The sequence below is a fragment of the Syngnathus typhle genome, linkage group LG16 (assembly GCF_033458585.1).
Source record: "Syngnathus typhle isolate RoL2023-S1 ecotype Sweden linkage group LG16, RoL_Styp_1.0, whole genome shotgun sequence".
Taxonomy (NCBI): domain Eukaryota; kingdom Metazoa; phylum Chordata; class Actinopteri; order Syngnathiformes; family Syngnathidae; genus Syngnathus; species Syngnathus typhle.
The window spans coordinates 9,744,775-9,757,964 of record NC_083753.1 but is presented as its reverse complement, the minus strand read 5'-3'; the positions used below and the strand labels follow the sequence as shown (position 1 = coordinate 9,757,964).

The 13,190-nt window shown below is 45.2% G+C and overlaps 2 protein-coding genes across 2 annotated transcripts; one reads left to right on the top strand and one right to left on the bottom strand.

The window, feature by feature from the left end:
- Positions 1 to 1,959: 1,959 nt before the first annotated feature.
- Positions 1,960 to 5,215, bottom strand: LOC133169376 (microfibril-associated glycoprotein 4-like). The gene is made up of 8 exons (XM_061301527.1): positions 5,128 to 5,215; positions 4,870 to 4,958; positions 4,410 to 4,782; positions 4,186 to 4,249; positions 3,965 to 4,095; positions 3,716 to 3,812; positions 3,473 to 3,637; positions 1,960 to 3,388 (listed from the first exon to the last, which is right to left on the bottom strand). The coding sequence occupies exons 1-8, from the start codon at positions 5,197 to 5,199 to the stop codon at positions 3,141 to 3,143; spliced, it is 1,239 nt and encodes a 412-aa protein (XP_061157511.1). The 5' UTR covers positions 5,200 to 5,215; the 3' UTR covers positions 1,960 to 3,140.
- Positions 5,216 to 11,018: 5,803 nt separating this feature from the next.
- Positions 11,019 to 13,043, top strand: pcmtl (l-isoaspartyl protein carboxyl methyltransferase, like). The gene is made up of 8 exons (XM_061301445.1): positions 11,019 to 11,380; positions 11,459 to 11,563; positions 11,634 to 11,665; positions 11,770 to 11,874; positions 11,972 to 12,092; positions 12,186 to 12,271; positions 12,428 to 12,597; positions 12,802 to 13,043. Exons 1-8 carry the CDS (start codon positions 11,263 to 11,265, stop codon positions 12,812 to 12,814), a joined length of 750 nt encoding a protein of 249 aa, XP_061157429.1. The 5' UTR covers positions 11,019 to 11,262; the 3' UTR covers positions 12,815 to 13,043.
- The last annotated feature ends 147 nt before the right edge of the window (positions 13,044 to 13,190 follow it).

Genomic DNA, 13,190 nt, shown 5'->3' with positions numbered 1-13,190 from the left:
AGACTCGGCCGGGACCATAACGGCTCCATTTTCTCCTGGCGCTCTAACTTCCGCATCGTATACAAATGAACGCTCCCGTTCAATGGCTTCTGCTCCTGCAAGGTTGAGGAGGATGTACGCTTTTGTCTTGGCAGGTTTATCCGCGTGTGCAGCCTCGATAAAAATGTCATATTCACTTTCAAAAATACGCCAATTCTCGGCAACGTCTCCTTCAAAAACAAGAGGGTCAGGCCTGCGAAATCCTTCCGCCATAGTCAGCCTTCACTCAATTCCTTTCGCACTTCGGAGCACGGCGAAGAAAAAAACACACCACTCAATACACAGAGGGCAGGTCCGAGACGTCTTCTGACACCATGTCGTTATGCGCGTCGAAGCAAGCACCATACGTTTAGAGGACAGCAGTTTAATAAACTCACACGAGGATTCAGAGAACCAAATCTATCACTTGGTTGCGTTACATCCGGGGAGCGAGAGCAGCTTCTTCGTCTCAGCTACGGTAGCCGTGCGGGACATTCTTTTAGCACAATACACAATCATGCAATTATCTACAGCCAGTAAGCCTCCTCTTCCTGCTCTTCCTGTAGTTATACTTCCCTAGGAGTTCCGCACGTGTTGAAGCACAGTTTTCATTTCAGTGCTCCACGCCTCTTTGGCCACAGGGGGCACTCTGTGGTTCCCCGACCTGACGTCACCTGACTCCACGTGGCTTCTGCTGCTTGCCCTTGGACTGACCAATCTGTTCATTGTGGAGGTATGCGATTGACGGCCGATCATGTCAAACGTCGTCATCATCATCATCATCATCATCTTCTTCTTGTTCAGCTGTTTTCCCTCCAGAGGTCCAACGTATTGTCTGTCCACAAGGCGGTGACAAACGCCATGCGAATGTTGACCCTGTTGATGATCCCCGTCGCCGCCGCCATCCCATCGGTGAGTTTTCCCCACCTCGGAGCAAATGGATCAAGTGGAAGTGAATGTTCAGATGCTCCTTCGGTCACGCCGTCGTCACTGGTCCCGGAATGGTCCTAAGTCCAGATCACAGGCAAAATTCAAATGTCTATACAGTGGAGCCTCGGTTTTCGACCACAATCCGTTGCCGAAGGCTGTTCGAGAAGTGAATCGTTCGAATTCCGAATCATGTTTTCCCATTACAAATGAAAGAAAGAAATTTAATCCGTTCCAAACAAACAAAAAAAAAAAAAAACGCCTTTTTTCAAGCATTTTTTCATTTTTCGCATTTTTGTCCGATCGCGCGACCGTAGCGCGTCGCCGACCGCGCAACTGCACCGCGCTGGTTGTATTATTGTGAGAGAGCCGTCGCTGAAATTTGGAAAATATTTTAATATATTCGACAACCGAAGCAAAAAAAAAAAAAAAAAAACATCTCGAATTTTGTGTTTGAATTCCCAGTTGGTCGAGAACCGGGACGTTCGAAAACCGAGATTTGACAAGTCAATTTGTTTCGAAGCTTTGACTTTATAGAATACGAGGTGCTCATACATTGGTTCGGGTCGACAGTTCATAATGGCCCTCCCGAAAGAAGCTCTGACTACAATGCGGCCCGGCAAAAAAACACGAGTATGACAGCCCTGCCCTTAGGTAGGAGCGATTTGGTAACTCGCGGTTGGGTTAAGCCGTTTTTATTGCAACCGCCGCGGGGATGAGTTCATTGACACTAGCGCACTAGCTGAGTTTAAGGAAACTACTTCCGACCAGGTCTGGCTCATTCCGATGTTGAGGGTAGATTCAAGAGTTTCGATTCGTCATCTTTGAGTACGAAGATTCGGTACATCACAGCCTCTGTTCAACGCTTAGGTGACTAGCAACACTCAGGACATGCGAAAAATGACAAATATTCTCAATATATTCATTATGGAATATAGAAGAACCTTGCACCACATAGTAAAATATACGTGGGGGGGAAAAAAAGATCAATCGTCAAACGATTATCAAGAGAAAGTTTAATGAGTAAGGGAAAAAAGTGAGACATCTCAATTGTTTGTACAAACGACGACAATTCCACTTGCCATTTCTCATTGAAGCGAGAATGATGCCGTCGCAAACCTCTTTGGATTGTAAAACTCGCGTAAAGGGAGGGGACAAAAAGGAGACTGAGGGTATAAATTGCTGGAATGGGTGGAGTAATCAGTTGGCCTCATTCCCAAAATCCAAATTTTGGTTCCAAAAAAGAAAAGAAAAGAAAATGCAACTTAACTACTACATCACTTCAAAGATATTCAACACAACATAACTATGATTACTTTAACAGTCCTTACTCGCGAGAGAATACATCCATGTATGAATAAAACATCCATATTGAATACATGTTGATGATGCATCCATCCATCCATCCATCCATCCATCCTCTTGACATCAACAGCAATAAACCATGTTTGAAAATATTCAACTGAAACGACGCAAAACGGAAGAAAATGAAACCTAAGTCAATATTCAACGCAACCAAACTAAACAATGGTTATGGGTGGGTACCCTTACTTTAACAGATGCCATTGGAATGCTTCAGCTGTTAGTTATTTCATGTACCCTTACTTGAACCGATATTATTGTAAAACACAACTTCATCGAACACTCACTAACTTAACACATAATCAATCGTAGCTAACCTATGCTTATGGGCACTCCTTATGTCCTTATGTCAACAGATGTAAGGGATTTTATGATAGCAAAGCAAAACATCTTAAAATGATCCAAAAGTGTGTGTGTGTGTGTGTGTGCGTGTGTGTGCGTGTGTGTGTGTGCGCGCATGCGTGTCATTCAAAACAGGTCGTGTTTCCCGAGTCAATAACTTCGACTAATCTAACGACGGATTTACCATGTCACGTCAGTCTAAATTTGGCCCCGTCTGCTGGTGAAATTTGGAACTGCAACAGCGCCAAACTGCCCTTTAATAAAAGTTCATTTTGAGGAACTAACTTCCAACTAAGCGTTTGTCAGGTCTCTCTCGTGTCAAGCTCCTGGTGTAATTCGGAATTGCACTTGGACCAATTTGCCCGGGCCAAATCCGACACACATTTGCGCACCGCCATCTTACTTGACGAGCGCTGCGCAAATGGGTGACGTCGGGCAGCACCCACGTGATCCCACGGGGATGCCGTTCCCAGGCTCCGCCGGCCGACCGCTCACTCTCTGGGCCGGATCTTCATCTCCACAAATCTCAGGCGGTGATCTGGTAGCTCCAAAGTATCCCATCTTACATGGTGATCGTCGTAGGTGGCGGTTGCCTTGTACAGCCCGTTCAGGTTGACTAGGTAACAGTGCTTGTACCACCAACCGCCCTTGAACAAAGTGGCGCAATTGTCAGGATGCTCGTCTTGGTCGCGGTCTTCGGTGCTGAACTTCATCCCAGAATGGAAGGTGAGACTATCGCCTGCAAAGCACACAAACTTGCTTTTGAGCACACGCAGGCGGCGCAGGCTCTCGAGTGTGCCCCCCCTCCGGCGGGAGGCGCTACCTGCGTTTCCAGAGTAGCCGCTCACAAGCAGCGGGTAGCCGTCCTTCTCGGGGCCCACCGAGAAGTTGTCGTAGAGAGCGTAGTAATTGCGGCCGGCGAATGTGGTCAAGTCGATCCGCAACTGGTAAGCGCCCGAGGCCGTCAGAGCGTGGATGTTTTGCAGGCCTGCAAACACGCAAAGGCGGCGGCGTCACGTCACGCAAACCACAAAGGCTTGACAAGAAGGATGTCTTTGTTTCAGACCGAGCCAGTGCTCTCCGGCGAGGTCTCCAAAGCCCTTTCGATAGTCTTTCCAACCGCGAAAGAAGTCGACGGAGCCGTCCTTTCTCCTCTGGATCACCTGCAAACACACACACACACCATCAGCGGAGCAAACGAGCATGACTGGCCAACTGGACTTTCAGCATTGAAGAAAAGTGCCAACTTTATTGAGGAAGGCATCACGAGGGGAACTTTGGGGTGTTTTTTTGGGGTGGGGGGTCAAGCACTTACGGTCCAGCCTCCCCCATCCTGCCACATGTTGCAGTAAGCCTCGAAGCTGTTGGACCCGCTAAAGATGGAATAGACTCCACTTCGGGACTTTCCCGCCGCCATGACGTCACAGCAGGCTCCGGGCATGAGACCTGAAGAAAAAAAAAAAAAAGCAAAATAGATGCCCGCTTTAAACAAACTGGACACGCTCGCTCGCTAGCTACCATGGAGTTCCCTGTTACCTGTGACCTTCTGCTGCAGGCTGGACAAAGCCAAACTGAAGTTCTTGTTCTCTTGTGACAGCTCCTGCGCACCAAGCGTTTGAAAGAACTGAAATGACACCTGGGACACTTTGTTTGCATCTTTCAACAATACTTTTGTTCTTATTCAAAGGAGATAGTAGTTTGTGTGTAAGAGGAGGGAGGGAGGGAGGTAGGGACGTTAAGTCCTGAAATGTCCACCTCACCTGAGACATGCTCTTGTAGTCCGTCTTCAGGTCTTTCAGTGTCTGACTCAGAAGCCCTTTGTCGCTGCTAATCTCCTGCCAGACTTTGGCCAGCAGGCTCTGACTTGCGTTGTGACCTGCCTTCAGCTCTGCCAATGCCGTCTGACTCTTCTCCCGGTCGCTGGAAATCGCGGCGTGACCTGCCTTCAGCTCTGCCAATGCCGTCTGACTCTTCTGCAGGTCGCTGGAAATCGCGGCGTGACTTGCATTCAGCTGTGCTAATGCGGTCTGCAGCGCCGCCAAGTGGCAGGCTAAGTCGGTGCAGTTGCGGTCCGGGATGCTGTTGGGCAAAGTCGCCACCAGCGCGCCCATCTCTTTGACGATGTCCTGAGGCCTTGGAACACATAAAGGGTATACATGAAGGGGGGGATTGTAACTTGTGGTGGTCAAGTGTTTGTTCATTGCGTGCGTCCGTGCGTACCTGTTCAAGCAGAAGAAGACGATGTTTTGGATGAAAAGCACGACCAAGAGGAGCGTCGGGACCACCGCCAGAATGGAGCCCCAGGGTATCTGAACAGATTGAGCGCAAACGACGTCACAGGCGGCGGCGGCGGCGGGGGCTCTCTCTCTCTCTCTCCCCCCCCCCCCCCCCCCCCGACAGAGCGAACGACTTGCAAATGCTTTCAACGCGATTTAGCCTATAGTCACGCGCATGCGCGTCCATGCGTCCGATGCGTACCTTGCGCTTTGGTGGTTCGCCGATCAGCTTCTGGGTGCTTTGGTTCATCTCGAACCACTTGTCATTTGACATTTTGCGCTCTCATTCTATTCTTGCTTACTCGGTACGAATGTCCCTAGCTGTGTACGGTTTGTCTGTTCTGCGTGCGTCTAATGCCGCATTTTGTGTTTAGCCAAGTGACGTGAAGTTTTCGTTGCACTTGACGTTGGTTTTGACCTTGTTTGCGGCAACGAGACGGGACCGACACCTCTGTCTGGGCTCGGTCGGTACATTATTGCGAGAGAGCGCAAAAGCCCGACAGAAAAGGAACGGGCACAAGGTACACAACACAAAATGCGACTCCGAGCAAGTTCAAGTTGTCAGTGACAAGATTTCTTTGATTGATTGATTAGTCTTTATTTATCTATCGATCTATCGGCACCGTGAGTTCGATTCTCACGTTTGACGCTGTGAATGCGTGCGTGTGTGAGTGACCAAAAACAAAAAGCGCATGTGTATATGAGTGCACAAGAAAAAATAAAGAGGAGCAATACCAAACGCCACCATGGTGTGGTGTCTTCTCTGCGATTAAAGGGACATGGGCACTGCACACTCAATTTCCTGAAACACAAAAAAAGACAAGAGCTCAAAAGCGGAGAAGAAAGCCAGCCGAGGCAAATTTCAGAAAAACAGGACGCAACTCCAAACGGCAGACTTTGTCGTCGAGTAATCATAACACTACATTTGATTGATGAGGCGCCTTTCAAAGCACTCAAGGTCGCCGTACGGACATCGAATAGCATGCCAAAAAAATAGGACTGAAGCAGAGTGATGGATAGGTAAGCTGACTCACTGGGCGACGACCACCACAGACTCAGATGCTCCTTCGGACACGCCGTCGTCAGTGGTCCCGGAACAGTCCTAGGGTCCAGATGAGGGGCAAAGGTGTGAATATAAATGGCGGAAGTTAGTCTATTTGCAACCTTGTACTCTGCCTGTTCCAAAATAAGTGGTCATAATATAAGACGTCTGAAGACCTATTGACAGTATTGTCTACCTTGTTCCAAAAAGTGCTGATAAAAGAGTCCTCAACAAGATGTTGACTTCTGCTATGGTGATCACTAGAGGTCACTAGAGGTCACAATATATATATATATATATATATATATATATATATATATATGTAAATCGCGGGTTTTGTCACAATACGATGATTCATTCACGATACATCACGATATAGTGCTCTACGATCGATACATATATATATATTTTTTTTTTAAATAGAAAATATAGAACAATATCCTGATTTATAACAATTCATACGCAAAATCAACAAGGTACTGCAAACGCTTTATTTAGGAAATTACAAGAGTATTGTAGTATACAAAGTGCTTATTTTAACACTGAACTTTGATGTCGTGTTTTTTTCTTTAAATGTGCATCGAGATTTGTGGTCCCTGAATATTTGATCACCGCATGGCAGGATTTACAAACTATATTGTAGGAACTCGGTTTTTTTTTTTTCCCCCCCTTACACACATTTTACTTACATTGGTCGATGATCACTTCCCAGAAAAATACGCTTTCTGTCACTCACTGTTATTAAATTTTCGGAGATAGTTGTGCATTTGTCGCTTGAAAAAGTTGCACGTCTTTGTTTTTCGCCACCCTGTTGCGATATGTCTTACCGGGCTGCAGAGGTCGCTTTGCATGGTAATTAGTTGGGTAATACATGTGTAAGAATTGAGGAGTTATCATGATGTCAAGTGAAAAATTGTTAGAATAAAATACATGACAGGGGATAAAGGAAGATGCATGATTTTAATCATGAAAAATTGCAATGGCCCAAACAAATGGTTAATTAACGATCCGTGGAGCAAAGATTTGACATCTCTAGAAAATGAATTAATATTAAATAAACGACTAATTGAATGATTCACTGAGCGCAAACTACATTTTTTGCGGCACAATCAATCGGTACCATTTTGGGTCCATTTGGAGTTAAATGGGGACTGAGTGACGTCATCGCTAGAACATAAATGTGTAATATCTACGAAATCGTAGCAGCACAAACGAAACCTTTGGCAGCACAAACCAGCACAAACGAAGCACAAAGGAACGGCACTATTTTGGGTCCATTTGGAAGTAAATAAGGGGGGGGGGCTGGGTGACGTCATCTCCATCCAATAAATGTGTAATATCTACGAAATCGTAGCAGCACAAACGAACATTTTTGCAGCACAAACGAACGCTACCATTTTGGGTCCATTTGGAGTAAATGGGGGGGGGGGGGCTGGTTGACGTCATCGCTATCCAATAAATGTGTAATATCAACGAAATCGTAGCAGCACAAACGAACATTTTTGCAGCATAAACGAACGCTACCATTTTGGGTTCATTTGGAGCAGATGGGGGGCTGGGTGAAGTCTGGATGACTTATCAAATCCTCTTTCATAACTAAAAAAAACATGGCAGCACAAACGAAATTTTTTTTTGCACAAACGAAACAGACTATTTTGCTTCAATTTTGCGTGGGTTAGGGGGCCAGCTTCACGCAGGTGTACTACTACCTCTAATGGGCCGCAAGAAGAAATGATCGAATTAATAGCACTATTATTATTTCAATTATTTTATTAGTCAGCATACAGTTTATGTATTGACAGTCTATGTCAGGGGTGGCCAATACGTCGATCGCGATCGACCGTTCAATCGCCAAGCCACTATTGGTCGATCGCGTGATATTAAAATGTTTTTTTTGTTTGTTTTTGAGCACCCCTGGTCTATGTTGCCTTATAAAAAGCTTTTAGATTTTTGCGGCTCCAGACAGGTATGGTTTTGATTTGACTTGGGCCAATTTGAACATTTGGGGTTCCCGAGCCCTGGACTAAGCCATTGCCCGAGCGCGACAGTTGGGGGGCGACCTGCAACCACCCCAAAATATATATATATTGTAATTATTATTTTCTTTCTAAGTTGTTCTAACTCATATCCATGCATATTGGGATATAATGCCTCAAATAAAATGGAGGGTGCCTTTTATGAATGATCATGCTTTTATATGAGTTAGAACAACTTGGAAAGAAAAGGATCATTCAAACAAAAAAAAAGCATGTCTTATTTTTATTACAGCCTAGTCTGCTTAGTGTAAGCAGCTCTAGCTTGTGCAAAGTATTGATAGTAACCTGCATTGTCTCCATCTCCATCTCCTACGCAGTCGGGTCAGCGTCGACCTGTAGCTGTGGCAGATTATTTGGACTGCGCAATCAGCACGCAGCGTGTTTGACAATAGTCGGCAGGAAAGTGACACGCACAGAGAGAGTCGCGACCCTAGGCTTTTCTTTCTTTTTTTTTTTTTTTTTTTTGGAAGCGTTTCATGCCAAGTCGCCCTGCCCATAGTGACGTGGATGTTCCAAGCACAAGCACAAGTACAATATGTTACACCTGTCTCGTCTGTTCCAAGCACAAGCACAAGTACAATATGTTACACCTGTCTCGTCTGTTCCTGTTACACAACACGGGCAGCCATGTGAATATGATTTATGGTTTCTTTTTTGGTTATATGTTGCTTGCTACTCTTTTAGTTTATATCCACACATATATATATATATATATATATAGATCTATCTATATATAAATGTGTATTATCTATATTAGTGTATATACATGTATATTTGTCCTTTCATTTGTGTACAGTAATCTTATTTTCCCCGCCCACGTTTGAAATAAACGAACAAACGAAACGATTGTTTCGAAACACAAAAAAGTATTGATCCAATTCACCATTTTTGCTTGCAAGCAAAAATGGTGAAATGGATCAATACTTTATTTTTTTTTTCTCCTTCCCTCAGTTGAAACACAAAACGGAAAGCAAACAAAAACACAACAATATACAAAGCCGCCCGCATTTGGTAGCCAAAATGACGATGGAGTTCCTCCGCCAAATCAACCACCTGTTTCTCAGGTTTACACTCGGATTATGGGGCACCGTGGCATCCACTTTTTCATTGATTTTCATATTATGTATTATTTGTGCCCTCTCTGCATCCATTGCAGCCTGGTGATCCTGAAAGGGGGATCCTTCCATCCGTGGTCCCTTCTCAAGGTTTCTCATTTTCCCCTGGCAGTTTTTTTTTTGAGTTTTTCCTTGCCCTTTTGGGAGCTTAAAATCAGGGGATGCTTTGAGAATAATTGTCCATTTTTGTCGATGTGAAGCCCTTTGAGACTGCTTGTGATTTAGGGCTATACAAATAAACTTGGCTCGCCGTCGCAATATTGGACGTATTGGTCTACCCACTGAGCCACAGATGCCGCCACTGTAATCGGGTTCTACATAGACCGAGTACAAACGGTGTCATTCAATCCATCAAATGTCATCCTATGTCTGTTATGTATTAAATCAGATTGAAGTTCTAGAAATGAGGTAGAAATGTACTATTGCTTTAGGTCACTTCAATAATAAAAACTTGGCCTCGTGACGAGACGTGACGTCCTGGGCCTGTTTACATGATGTCTGTTCTCGTCAACAACGACATAATAATAGATCACTTTTATACATCGCTTTTTGAGAAAACTCAAAGCCGCTTTACCTAGAAATTCATTACATAATCGCGCGCGCGCGCGCACACACACACGATGAGTTCGGTGTCATGTGCAGAGTCGAAGAGGTGGGTCTTGGGAAGGTGTTTGAAGCAGCGCAGGGAGTCAGCGTTACGAATGGTCGCTCAGGGGGAGAGAGTTCCAGAGAGTGGGGAGTGGGGGCAGCAATGGCAAAGGCTCTATCCCCCCAATGGTGCTGGGGGTCAGCAGAGCGGAGTCGGCGGTTAGAGCGATGCAGGAGCTCTTAGACAGGTTGTGTAGGGCCAGCTCAGTGGCCTAGTGGTAGAGTGTCCGCCCTGAAACCGGAAGGTTGTGGGTTCAAACCCAAAGACTATGACAATGGGACCCATTGCCTCCTTGCTTGGCACTCAGCATTATGGGATGGAATTGGGGGGGGATTGATCACCAAATGATTCCCGAGCGCCGCGGCGGCACCGCTGCTGCTGCTGCTCACTGCTCCCCTCTTCCCCCCCCAGGGGATTGATCCAAATCACACGGGGATGGGTTCAATGCAGAGGACAAATTTCACCACACCCAAATGTGTGTGTGTGCGTGTGTGTGTGCGTGTGTGCGCGTGTGCGTGTTCACTTCAAACACGCTCCATATGAACACAATGTTCTCGTATCAGACGCTTGCTAGATCACCTGCTCGTTTGCTGTCACAATGTACCCTACACAAATCCGAAACATTTCTTCGCTATTGAGTATGCTAGCGCATGCGCAGTGATACTGACCGGCAGAATAACATCCGGTTGTTCCCAAAGATGATCTTTTTTCTGAAATAATTTTACGTTCACGGACTTAAGTAGGAGTCAAAATTTGGGTGCGTATTATACATGGGGGCGCATTATACATGGAAAAAAAACGGTAGTCTTTAAATTATATTCCTTTTCTTAAATAAAAGGGACCGTTTTTTAAAAAGGTTTTAGACGGTGTAAGAAATGAACAATTTAAAGTGATTGTAATTAAAATAAAAGAATCAACGTGATTTTGTTTACTGTTTTAGACTAGGTCTATAAATATTGCAACAATCAGAACAAAGTCACTTTTAAAGACAATCTGTGTTCTGACAGCAGCTGAGTGGCTATCACAGTCGAGGTGTTTCGACTTGACTGTTTATTTTATGTATGTGAAAAATAACCAATCCAGGTTCTCCGGTTGAACTGCATGGTCAGATTTCCATTGGACCCCAAACGCACCACAACCGTCAACCTGCGTGAAGCTGGCCCCCCTACCCTGAACTGAAAAAAGAACGAATCACGGTAGGAAGTGATTCGTTCACTCTCGTTCACTGAAAAGATTCGTTGTTTTGAACGAACCCTTCACTCACGAGCCAACACGAGTAAACAAACGGAATTAAAAGCTACGTTGCAGTTCAGTGCCAGTGAGCGCATACTTGAGTTAAACCAAACCCAGCTTTAATTCGGTCATTTATTGACGTTTACCATAGGCTAGAGACTGACGGTGTATATAAATTATTGAACCTCCACGTACATTTCGTGTCTTTTTCCGTCCTTTGCCCAGGTTCATGATGTCAGTGCAGAGAGATTTGTTTTAAGAGATGCGAGCTGCGTTGCGTCTGGCAATAGTGGCGATCCCGATGGGAGTGCTGCTGTCCCGAACCATGGCGTGGATGTCCAGCGGCAAAACGCACCAAGAACTCATAACTAGACTGAGGGGTAAATTCAGTCAATATGATGCCTGAGTAGAAATGTTCAAATGACAAATGTCATTCTGTCATCTTTTTGCATTTTCAGATCATGGCGTGATCCACAGCGACAGAGTGTTCAGTGCCATGCTGGCTACAGACAGAGGAATCTACTCCAGAGATTATCCATATGCAGACTCTCCCCAGTCCATAGGTCTCCATTACAGGGATTTCTATTTTGCCATACATGTTTAACGAAATTGACCATGTGTTTTCTGACACAGGCTTCCAAGCCACCATCAGTGCACCACACATGGCAAGTATCCTCAACATCATTGATCATATGGCTCAATGCTCTTTAGAGATTCCAATTTGTATGAAATGAAATCACCCCCTCCCAATGTCCACTGATCCTGACAGCACGCCCACGCTCTGGAGCTATTGAGTGACAAACTCACAGAAGGAGCATCGGCCCTAGACGTGGGCTCAGGAAGCGGATATCTCACAGCCTGTTTTGCAAGAATGGTAAATGTCATGATCAGGTTAGATGGTTTCTAAGATGGTGTGGACGTTTCATTCTTTTGGTTCCCACACCAACTGCCCTCCTCTCTTCTGTGCACAGACAGGAAGCAATGGGAGAGTCGTGGGAATCGACCACATCGACCAACTGGTTCAAAGTTCAATTAGAAACATCCAAGCTGATGACCCGGAACTTATTACCTCTGGACGCGTCAGACTCGTGAGTGAGTTAATGAACACACAAACATTCCTTTGAGGACACTCCATATTTTGAATGAGGTGTAAAAGAAGCCATCCATGTCTATATGTATCCACAGTGGGGGACGGAAGGCTCGGCTACCCAGAGGGAGCCCCTTATGATGCCATTCACGTCGGGGCAGCTGCAGCAACTGTTCCAAAGGCCGTACGTATGCATTTTAGCAGCTCAAGTCAAATATATTTGGAGATGTGCAATTTTAGAATTCTACCTTTTCTAGCCATTTAAAAAAATGGTGTTTGACCTTGAGTAGGAAAATAAAACTAATGTAAGTGAGATTTTGAATTTCCTTTTCTTCTAAAGCTTCTGGAGCAGCTGAAGCCAGGCGGGCGCTTGGTGCTGCCAGTCGGCCCCGATGGTGGCAGTCAGGTGCTGGAGCAGTACGACCGTCAAAATGACGGCACCTTCCTCAAAAGAGCTTTGATGGGAGTAGTTTATGTCCCCCTGACAGACAAGAGACGACAGTGGCCGGGGTATAACCAAACACTACCTTCACCCCCGCAAGCTTAATGACATTCAGTGGACATAAGTCTACACACCCCTGTGATGGATTCGTGATTTATCTTGCTATCAGTTTTTTTTTTACATCACAAAAACCTGACATTGGAACAGCAGTGTGTAGACTTTGATTATCCACTATTTGTGACGACATCATGTTGCTTTCTTTGTCTTCTCAGAAGCGAGCTCTGACTGCGGTTTGGTTGGCCCACCCCTGCAAGTTCTTCAATTCTCTGCTGTTTTCCTCAACCCTAACCCAATTCTATGTTCACTATCTTGCTGAAGTGTGTCACCCAACACCGCACAACAAGGAGTATCTGGCAAGGTTTTCCTCACATCATTGTCTTCCTCCAAATTGAAAGAGTTAACATTTGGTGTAAAAAGATATTAAAGGGCATGGGTTATCCCAAGAGTATGAAAATACTTGTGTTCATAAAACTTTGTGTTATCGTTTACATGAGCTACAAATGGACAAGCAAGTACAAGAATCCACTATACAGTTTTCCAATCACACATATATGAACTGCTTGTGTACAATACATGGATAGAGCTTCCAAAATCTGTTTTG

What these genes read in the sequence shown, in the direction of transcription:
- pcmtl (XM_061301445.1), top strand. Translation starts at nt 11,263, where the DNA reads ATGCGAGCTGCGTTGCGTCTGGCAATAGTGGCGATCCCGATGGGAGTG. An exon ending in AGACTCTCCCCAGTCCATAG is followed by an intron (nt 11,564 to 11,633) that starts GTCTCCATTACA and finishes TTTCTGACACAG; the next exon opens with GCTTCCAAGCCACCATCAGT. An exon ending in CAGCAACTGTTCCAAAGGCC is followed by an intron (nt 12,272 to 12,427) that starts GTACGTATGCAT and finishes TTTCTTCTAAAG; the next exon opens with CTTCTGGAGCAGCTGAAGCC.
- LOC133169376 (XM_061301527.1), bottom strand. Translation starts at nt 5,199, where the DNA reads ATGTCAAATGACAAGTGGTTCGAGATGAACCAAAGCACCCAGAAGCTG. An exon ending in ACTACAAGAGCATGTCTCAG is followed by an intron (nt 4,250 to 4,409) that starts GTGAGGTGGACA and finishes CTTGGTGCGCAG; the next exon opens with GAGCTGTCACAAGAGAACAA. An exon ending in AGGATGGGGGAGGCTGGACC is followed by an intron (nt 3,813 to 3,964) that starts GTAAGTGCTTGA and finishes GTGTGTTTGCAG; the next exon opens with GTGATCCAGAGGAGAAAGGA.